General features: G+C 32.0%; 1 protein-coding gene across 2 annotated transcripts in view; it reads left to right on the top strand.

Moving 5' to 3' along the window:
• The first annotated feature begins 3,414 nt into the window (after positions 1–3,414).
• Positions 3,415–10,616, top strand: part of LOC129228280 (uncharacterized) — a 28,867-nt gene continuing 21,665 nt past the window's right edge. The window contains exons 1-2 of one of the 2 annotated variants that reach the window (XM_054862950.1): positions 3,415–3,638; positions 10,484–10,601. In XM_054862950.1, the coding sequence (XP_054718925.1) occupies positions 3,576–3,638; positions 10,484–10,601 (181 nt within the window). In that variant the 5' untranslated portion in view covers positions 3,415–3,575. Of the gene's footprint in view, positions 3,639–5,252; positions 5,418–10,483; positions 10,602–10,616 lie in introns of those variants that run through there. The other variant, XM_054862951.1, reaches the window with a different exon arrangement.

Raw genomic sequence — 10,616 nt, 5'->3', positions numbered from 1 at the left:
GGCCTAATTACCGCATAGGCCAAGTAGGCCTGCTCATCTTCTTACGGGGTCCGAAATTCTTGAAAAAGTAATGCGTAGCATTTAAGAATCATGTATTTTTAAGAAAATAATAAAAAATTAATGATATATTAATTGAAAAAAAAAACTGTTTTGATGCTTTGTTAGTATTTCTCTTAGTTTGTAATTCTGTAAGAGAAAGACTTAAATATGGTTCCTAGTTTTTTTTTTCTTAAAGTAAACTGACTAATTAAGCTCAGAAAATTCTCTCAAAAATCTCTAAAAAAAAAAGAATTATTTGGCAAGTAATCATTTTTTTTTAAATGTTTGAGTGGGAGTGGGGGGGGGGGGGGGGCAATATCCTCTTCGCTACTTAATTGAGTTATAAAAGTTTTAACTTATAAAATGAATAATTAATATAAAAAAAGCAGTGGGCAAACAGTGACTGCACAGGGTTACTGCACCAGTTACCGATACTGCGGTAAAGTTAAACAATATTTTGGTTTAACTTAAAGTGATAGTATAGAGACAGAGAGTTTCTCTAAATTATTGTGAGTCTTGGGCCTCACTTTTTGTTAGTCGGACCTAATGTGCATTTACCATTTTACCATAGCTGTCATCTTTATTTATAATAGCAACATTAACCTGTTATTGAACAATTGCGAATTGTTTTTATCATCACTTGGCCAAAGTTGATGTTGTTCGGATTTTCCAGATTACCATGTTAACTGTTGTTTTTATATTTATTTAGAGAGCGAAATTTTAGTTGTCGTGTTTACAAATCGTCTACGATTTAATTTTATCAATATTTTTTTCGGTGCTTAACTCAACAGATCAAAAATAGAAAAAGGGAAGGGGAAAGGGGTGTAAAATTAGGTTTTTCAAAAAAAAAAAAAAAAAAAAACACTATATAGATGAATTTAAAATGCAGAACTTCATATAAACCTAATTATACATTCCCATCATTTAATACTGATAAAGGTACATAACGTTATACGCGGAAAATCAAATCTGCAAAATTATACACATTTCTCCAGGGCGCGACTAAATAAATGTGAGGCCCAAGGCCCACAATGCTTTGGAGACCCCCCTCTCTATTCTGTTACATTAAGTCAATGCAAAATAATGTTTAACGATATTTTAGAGGTATGTTTTCAATAAATAAATCATTAATTTTCATTATTTTCACAAAAATGCATGATTTTTTAATGCTATATAAAAGTTTTTAAAAAATCGGGGCCCCTGAGGAAGCTGGGGTCCCAGGCCCAGGCCTAGTTGGCATGTGCGGTAATCAGGCCCTGCATTTCTCTCATTTAAAACACTTTACATATAATTTTTAAAAATGTCCTTCGATGCTTTTTTTTTTTTTTTTTTGCGCTCGCCGTTGGGTAGGAGAGGGGCATAAAAGTAATACAATGAATCAAATCCACAAAATATTATATAGTTCTTTCATTAAAAATGCTATGGCTAAAAAAAAATTGATATCCTCTCATTTGCACGGGGGGGGGGGGGGGCCCGCGCAATATAATAACATCATAACGCAACATAATAACATCAAATCCTCAAAAAAAAAAAAAAAAAAAAAACGCACACACAGTTCTATCATTTAAAATGTTCTGCGCGTATAATTAAAAAAAAAAACATCCATATTCTTTTTTTTTTTTTTTTGTCTTTGAGCGCGCGGCGGCGGGGGGAATTCAAAGCAACAAAATAAAATAAATCCGCAAAACGGTGGGGGGAGGGGGCAGGGGAAAACGTAATTCCATCACAATACGCAAATTTGAAAATCAAGTGGTAATTACGAATACGGTGATCGCCGCTTATATGAATCACGTTTCATCTAAACAGTTGGCTAATTCAATAAAGTTGAATTTTATTCTGTTTTTGACGATTTGATTCAATAAAAGGGCTGTGATTTGATTAACCACTGATTCAATTAACTAGCGTATACTGTATCTCAAATTTCATTCATGAGAAGCGAGGAATGAAAAAAAAATCCATTGCTTCAAAGCGATTTAATAAATTTACTGGTCATTTTCCGATTAGTAAACTTTGTCATCTGTAAAATAGCACAACTTATTCAATAATGCCTTTAAATAACTTAATACATAATATACGGTCCCCTCATTTTCCTTTTAAACGCTTGATTAGTCACGGGATGAAAAGGAGAATACTTGCGCCGCGCAATGCCACAGCCGCTGTCACAACTCCAACAAACTATTGGGGGCGCTGCAGCCACTGTCTAATGGTCGATGAAAAAACTAAAACAAACGCACGCTGTAACATATAAATTGCTTCTAAACTTAGGAAATGATAGATATTTTTGTTCGCATGTATGATTTTTTGTTCTTTATTCATTTGAAAAGATTTTTCAAAGTCTTTGTTATTCTGACCCATGTAGAAAGAGATTAGAAATCAAAAAGTATTACGAAAGTAAAAAATTATGCAGAACACACAGTAAGTTGTTCTGAAGCAGCCATTTTCACGATGTTGAATTCGGAACGAAATTCATAAATTTTTGGTTCGCTTCGAACGGCATTTTCATTTTGTACCGTTTTTTCTATACATTAGAACATATTAAGTTCAGTTTCGTGACATTTCCGGCATTTGTTGACATAGTGCACATACGTGGCAGACTCAAGAGTAACGTTTAACACTAGATAATTTATTTCTATTACCAAATGATTGGATATCAAAAGAAATCATGCATTTAATTCATTCGTCATGGAAATGATTTACCTGATATGCGAAATCTTGTCAAGATACATTATTCTTTCACACAATTTTAAAACCATAACCCTATAAACAGATTTTTGGCGAACTTTTATTTTTTATTGTTCAAATTCTTAACGTTCTTTCTGGATTTTTCAATCTGTTCTGCGATAAATATTTTCAAGAAAATTTATTTGCATACTGTCTATTTCAGTAGGATACTGTAGTAACAAAGGTTATTTAAATCATTTATGTGGAATTAGGTTAAGGAAAAGAGTAATTTTTCATCGAATTGAAAAACTGATATTTATTCAAATTCACTCAGAACAAGATAAATAAAATGTGTACTCACAGTTTATATCAGATATTTTTGATGTTACGCTGTTGCGGATGACGATTCCAAATGTTGAATTACGCAAATAAAAAAAATACACATAACAAACTATTTGTTTTGCCCAAAATTAACACATGGAACGCAATGTTTTAGTTTTGTCGGCAGTTTTGTAAATCTCCGCAAGGTAGCGTATTCGAGCGCTGGAGTTCCGAATTATATTATATATTAAAAGCATTTCAAAATCATAATGACGTATTTACGTATTTAAATCTTATTATTTTAGGACGTCCTTATTTTAAATGCATTGTCAAATAATTTTTTATATTACCATGTTGTGGCATCAGCTGAACATTGTTTATGCTGATGTGGTTTTTAAAATGTTGTTTTTGACAGCATTCAAAAATCCCGGTATCTTCTACTACATCTTTATTCCGGTGAAGTACTACGGAATAAAAGGAAGGGTTGGATTCGAAATTGATGAATAAGTTCTTTCTTGTTCAAAACGTCGTCTCAAATTCGGAACATTTTAACCATGGGCAGGGAAAAAATTCTTTTCTTATTTGATATTGATGGAACTCTTACTAGATCTAGACAGGTATGTTATCCATCGATTGAAGTACAAAAATAAAAAAAGGAGAAAACATTTGCAAAATATTTTTAAATGCTGCTTATTTTTTTAAGTTTTAGAGTTATGCTAATATTTTTCAAAGGTTTTTGCTATATTACTCGATGAATTAAAATTAAAGCAGTTGTACTGTTTAATAATGTTTGATAAGTTATTTACAGTCAGCTACTATTAAATGAAGCATTTATGCCATACAATATATTGGACATGGTTTATTCCTTAGTTCTAGTTATTGAATGAAATGATTTTCTTGATTAATTTTTTATTATTGAAATTGAAGGATTTGCTGCAAAAAATAAATAGCTCCATTTTCAAAGTTTTCGAAAAGTCTGCATTAGAGCTGGAAACTTAAATCTACTTTTTCTTCATCATAGTATTATAGTACCTGCTGTGAGGGACATCTCCAAATAAAGGGTATCTCTGGACATTTTTTTCTGGTCCCAGTCTTTTTGAATAGGGGCCTCCTTGTATTTTCCTCTAATTAAGGAGTATTCCGTTTAAAGGAGTCTCATAGGGGAAAAAAATCATGTCAAAATGAACATGAGTTATTGATTTTACAAAAATTCAAGGTTCTCTTTTTGTCTAAAAACTAACTGGTGAAAATTTGACATTAACATATCATGTACAATGAAGCAAGTATTAATTGTAAAAAATTTGCTGAAATTTGCATGCCTGCTCAACAGTTTATTCACCTAGGCTCAGTTTTGATGGATAGTGAGTGTATGGCCCATTGCAAACTATGTAGAAAACTTGAAAAATGTGTGTGCACTCATTTGAGCTTACTTTACTTGTATTCCATTATAAATTATATGACATCAAGAAAATTCATGTAACAAATTACTTCAAAATAATTTTTGTATGTTCCAAAACATTGCATTGGCGAATTTTGATTAAATTTCCGTCATTAAAAGTTTAAACTTTGAAATTATTAAAAATTTCTTTAATATTATGTATAAATCTTTTTCAGTAAGACCTATCTGTCAGACCTTGACTTAACAAATTTATTGGTACTGAAACTTTTACACGTTAAATCAAGGTTATTTGTAATATTTAAAAAGGAAATTACACATACCTAATTCAAAAGCCCTAATAAGCAACTGCACAAAAGACAGGTAGCAGTACTAGGCAGAGTCTAGAGCATGAAATTCTGCTATTCCAGCCTTTTTCTGATTGAGGTTATGATTGCAACTTGTCTTCTAAGCAGTTGTTTTTAGTGTGTGCAAACTTGTCACATGTAAGTTTATAGAAACATCTGATATCATCAAGGTAAAGATAGCTTTTTCTTTGCATTTTATTTCTTAGTAAAATTACAGTGTTTTAAGGTTATAGCTATATAGTTAACACAAAACTAATCTAAGTTAATAAAAGTGCACTGGTTGCCTTAAAATGGGGCTACTTGAACCTAGCGTTCAAGCAGCTCCAGACTACATTTCATTACTAGATTATGTTTAGTAAGGTTTGTAATCTTTTAAAATAAAGAGGTTAGTTTATAATTATACCCGTTCATTTGCAGATCTGGGGATAAAAAGGGTCCGAAAGTAAAAGAGAACTCTTTGAACTAGGGAATATGCGGATTATTAAGAGGAAAAACTACAATTTAGTCCAGATTCAATTAATTCCGGAGAAATATCTTAGAAAGTGGCATCAGCTCATTTTGACTTAAGTATATCAACTCGAAAAAAGGAAAATAAAAGATCGCTCGCAAAAGAAGCCTGAGTATCCTTTAGTATTTGTAGCGAGGAAGAGCAGGTATTAAATAATATCAGAGAAAATAAATTTACCTAAGCCATTAAAGAGAGGAGTTTTCATTCTTTCCAATGTTTATATAATGAGCATTTCAATTGGTTTTGCTATAGATTACATTTCTATTTGAGAAATTATGTTTGCCTAAAAATATGTTTTTATGAATGTACATTGATTTTATATTAATTTATATAAATAATTAGCAATTTTTATAAATAGTTTGCTCACTAGAATGTATGTTTTGAGTTTTCTTTCAAAATCATTGGTCTTTCTTGATATCACTACCTGTTTTGCAGCTTTTCAAATGGATTTGCTGAGTGGGACCAAGTAGTCCTAGCGCGGGGCTACTTGAACCCAATTTTTAAAAATAGAAAAAAAATATATGTATAAAGAGTTAAATTTTTTGTTCAAAAAAGGCTTAAGGTGGTAGCAAAACGTCTGAAAAGTGGTAAAAACAAGGTGATCAGTGCACGTTATGGTTTTAACCAAAAATCAGTGTAAAACTCGCAAAAAATACAAAATTTCAGGTTCAAGTAGCCCCAGTTTATGGTATTCACTGGTTGCCCCCTCGCGCGTCAAAAGTTGCTGATTCCAGAAAAGATCTTTTTCTGCTTCAGACAATATGGATAATAACATTTGGGAGATAATCCAATAGTTCCAAACTGCAATTAATTTATAAAAAAAATTTGGTTAAGATGATTCGTTAATTCGAGGTTTAATATTTGGTAAATAGTGGTTTTTGCCTTCATTTTAGTTGAGGAAAAAGAAAAATTCGCTAAATCCCAAAATTTGTTAAATGGAGGTTCATTGAATCAGAGTCCGACTGTTGTTTAAGTTTTTTTTTTTTTTTGTAAAACTTAAAAAGAGTTAATATACTGCATATGCATCAACTCGTATATCTCTGAAGAAGGGATATCTCTATTTAGGGGATAAGATATCTAGTCTCTTAGTGTTCCTTGTTGAGAGGCTCTACTGTATTTTAATAGCTCTCTGGTGTATGCTCTTGAGGTTTACAGTAGAAGTTATGAAAAGTTTTAAAAAATTAGAATCAGATGGGGGAATTTAGCTTTAAAGCAGACCTTTTGAAATTAGGAGCTACCCTCTTTTTTTTTTTTGCAGCAGCAGCTGCAGCAAACCCTTTAATTTGAGTAGAAGAGCAGTGAATGAACACTTAAGCACAATTTTATTTTCAAAAACTCATATCATTGTCAAAAACTAGTATTTGGCATAGGGCAGTAAAAAACTGGGAAATATTTTATAGCTGATGCATCAGGTTTTTCGGGAAGTTGAAATTAAAAAAAAGACCTCAAACCAGTGAATGAACCTCAACCAGCAGATAAGCATGGCATTTTCTAGTGAATTCCTTTCTGGAAAGGAAGAGAATGACATTATTATCGGTCACAGGCCTGTGTCCAGATTTTCATGAAGGGAGGAGTTTTAATTTTCCCTGTGTGTGTGTGGGGGGGGGGGGGGTTCAACCCCTCACAACCTTTAGTTTCATGACAAATTGTCAATCTCAGTATGGCATTTATGCACCTGTAAGTACTGCTGTACTCTCCCCCCCTCCCCTAGGAGGATAATTCTGGCTGCACAAGTGACCAAAGTATTCCTTCATTTTGCAGGTTAACTTTAATCAATCCTTGTTTGTTTCTTTTTAATTAAATCTGTTTACTATGCATTTTATTGCAACAAGTATTAAAAACTCTACACAAATTCTTTTGTTGCAGAATGTATATCAGATTTTATGTTCTGAAATAATGCTTAATATGTTATTACTCCTAACGAGTTTATTACAGGAACAAGCTTGCTGTACATGTAAATTACATTACTAAACACAATCACTAAGACATCTTCATAGCTACAACCAGGGGCGGCAAATAGGGGAGTCAAGAGGGGGCGGTCGCACCCCCAAATTTTTTGAGCAGAATGATAGAAAATGGGTGAATTCAATTTATGTAAGTCGGAAATCAATGTTCATTAAAAAAATCTCGCTGGTTCTCAGTAACTATTTGATGAAACTGTACACATTCCCAGACTAGAAAAAGTGTTTTTCGTTATTTGGATGATGACTTGGAAATTCACGAAGTATTTTTCGGCTTTTTCACGACTAAATATTTCATACTTGTGTGCCCAGTGTAACGATGGTATGTCCAATATGAGAGGCTCGTGCAAAGTGGTGTGGCTGCATGGTTTTCTCAAGAAAATTCATTGATATTTTACATTCACTTCTACGCTCATTTTTCAAGTGTATATTTATTTGACGAGTGTTCATCGCTTCCTTTTGCTAGAAACACGTTTCAGCTGCTAAATGCATTATCTGCTTTCATAGAAACTTCTTAAAAATGCATATGCTTATTGAAAAAAAAAAAAACTATATCAACAAATACCTTTTATGGGGCTCTATAGTCGTGCAATCTCGGAGTGACACAAGATGGTCTTCAAGAGTTAAAACCATAAAAATCTTTCTCTATAACTTCAAAGCAGTGATTTCACGACTGTGAGAATCATTGCAAAACGATTCTTTCAATGGTGAAAAAGCTCATGCTTTTCAGTATGTATGACTTCGTTTGAATTTTTATTCAATTTGTTTGTATTGAGGAAAGTGTTTTAAAAATGCTTTACTCCATCAAAACATCTTCAATCGGCTACCCTTAATTTTCGGACTATTCAAGCCACAGTTCAATCTACAATTGATCTGTGCGTTCATACTACCATAGTTCAATCTGCAATTAAAATTGAAAATAGATTTTACATAGATGTATATTTCAATCAATCGTGAAACTTTTTCAAAAAAATTCTTCCTCCGAGCCAATTTTAAAAAGGCGCTGAAAAATAAAAAAATAAAAAAATAAAAAATTCCACATGACGATGTGAAGTCAAACACTGATTTTTTAATACTTTGTATGAAGTAATAGATTGTTTTTCGAATAATATTAACACAAGATTTGATGATAATTATTTTTCTGCATGGTTGGCTCTATATTATCTGGAATGGATTTTCTGAAAACGAAAAATAAAATGTTTCAATTATGAGTAAAGTTTTTAGCACTAGGCAAGAAAAATTACAAGCAATATACCGTCAGACCGGTTATCACATCCAGAGACTGCAGTTCCGTCCTTGTTATGGACTCTTCAGCCTGGAATAGTGAATAACAGAACTGGTGGCAGATGACATCTCATTGAAGCTGAGAGCGCCGACGAGACTAGATTATTTAATGATAAAAAATTAAGCCCCTCACAATTTTTGAAGTTGCCGGTGTGATTTTGAAGAGCAAGATATAAAAAGTGTTTTCATACATAACTTTGTTACTTCAATCTTCAATTATTTTTTAACTATTCCAATCAGCTCAGCTGGTAGAGAAAGATTTTTGTTAGATAGAGAAAAAATTTCGAAGCACAATGGGCAAAAAAAAAAAAAGAAAAGAAAAGAAAAAACCTTTTCTCTTTAGGTGTACTAACAAAACAGCATGACAATGGGCACTGATAGTAACACTTCTTTGTTCTTCCGAATTCCAAAAATCATGCATTAAAACTTTTCCAAAAGGTATAAAAACTTCAGTATCGAAATGTTTTATATGAAAACTTATTAGAAAATGAATCAAAATTTTAATTGCTTCTAAGCACTAATTATTTTTTATATTAAACCGATTTTATGACCACTTCCTGTCAGCTAGGCTTGCCAGATTTCTGAAATGTTCAACCGGAACACCAGGATGTATCCCCCCCCCCCACAAACGTCGCTAGTGTTCAAAAGGTACCCACCTGTGGCTGATTTTTGGTGTTTTTAAGGGCATTTTATTCTTAATGTTATGAATAAATGGTTACTAATTATAAACTTAAAACAGGAGTTATGAAAAATGACGTAAGTGGATAAGATTTGAATATTTCCCTTTCTAAGATGTAAATATTTAATGTAAATATTTTTTTAAAACTGAAATAAGATGTAAATATTTACATTTTATTTCAGTTTAAAAACACTTTGAATGAGGAACAAAAAAAATGAACAATATTTAGATATACTTTTCATTTTATAGGGCTTTTTTAGTCTTTTCTGGTTTCAATCTTGTAAAAATCCTCACAATCTAATCCGGTATCAATTTTCAAGTGACTGTTACAAATGATAAAGTAATTATCCTAAATATTCCTTCACAGTTAATTATTTTTAAAAATAAATTATAAAAATAAAATTTTTAAAAATTTGTCTTTTTACGGGACGTGAAGTAAACCGGTCAGGATGCCGGAATTTTGTCTGAAAACCGGGAATATCCCGGTCAAACCGGGACGTCTGACAAGCCTACTGTTAGCTAATGTGTGTTTGTTACCGCAATGTGGTAATACATATTTAAGAAACTCGACCCCCCAAATGAAATGCTGAAATGCCGCCCCTGGCTACAACATATCCCAAAATCATCATTACCGCCTTAAGATAAGCAATTTTAATGCTTTGTATTTATAGCTCATTAAGCAATTCTACCACCACAGTTTTTCCAAAATACTATTTCAGTCAATAAAGCTTTAACAATTGTAAATTAAATAACATTTGAATGTTATGTAAAACTTTTTAAGATAAAAAAGAAGAAAGAAATGCAAGCATTTAGGTCCAACTGAGTTGAATTAGAGGAAAAAATTTCAGAATTACCAAGCTACAGTACTGAAAACTTTACAACGAAAGGAAGAAAAAAAAAGCGCAAAATGCAGTCATTCACATTAAAGTTAATTTAAGTCAATCATTTTCTTCATTTGATAGATATTTTTTTCCCCCGATGGGAGGGGTTTAACCCCTAGAACCCTCCCCTTGGATATGGTTCTGATGGATCAATTCTCCTAAGAAACATGATTTAAAATGTTATTTTTTCAAAAAAAAATTACAAACTGTTCATTTATTGGTCGGTCTACCATAAATGTTACTATACAATCTGCAGATGAAGATATCTTTTGAACCACCTTACAATAACAGTTTTTTGTCAACTTATCTAAATAATAATTTTTTTTTCATTTATGAATTTTTCGTTAAAATCAAATGTATTTGGATTTGGGGTTTGTTAATGTATATATATTTTTTTTTCTTTAAGGATGTAACTGCCAAGATGAAGACATTTTTAACTGAGTTATGTCAAAGAGTTCCTGTTGGTCTTGTTGGTGGCTCAGATTTGGCTAAAATTGGTGAACAAATGGGAGACGGTCTTGACGGTAAGTTTTAGCCTA

Source organism: Uloborus diversus, chromosome 8 (assembly GCF_026930045.1).
Source record: "Uloborus diversus isolate 005 chromosome 8, Udiv.v.3.1, whole genome shotgun sequence".
NCBI lineage: Eukaryota > Metazoa > Arthropoda > Arachnida > Araneae > Uloboridae > Uloborus > Uloborus diversus.
The sequence above is the reverse complement of the archived record's forward strand: the minus strand, read 5'-3'. Positions and strand labels throughout refer to the sequence as shown.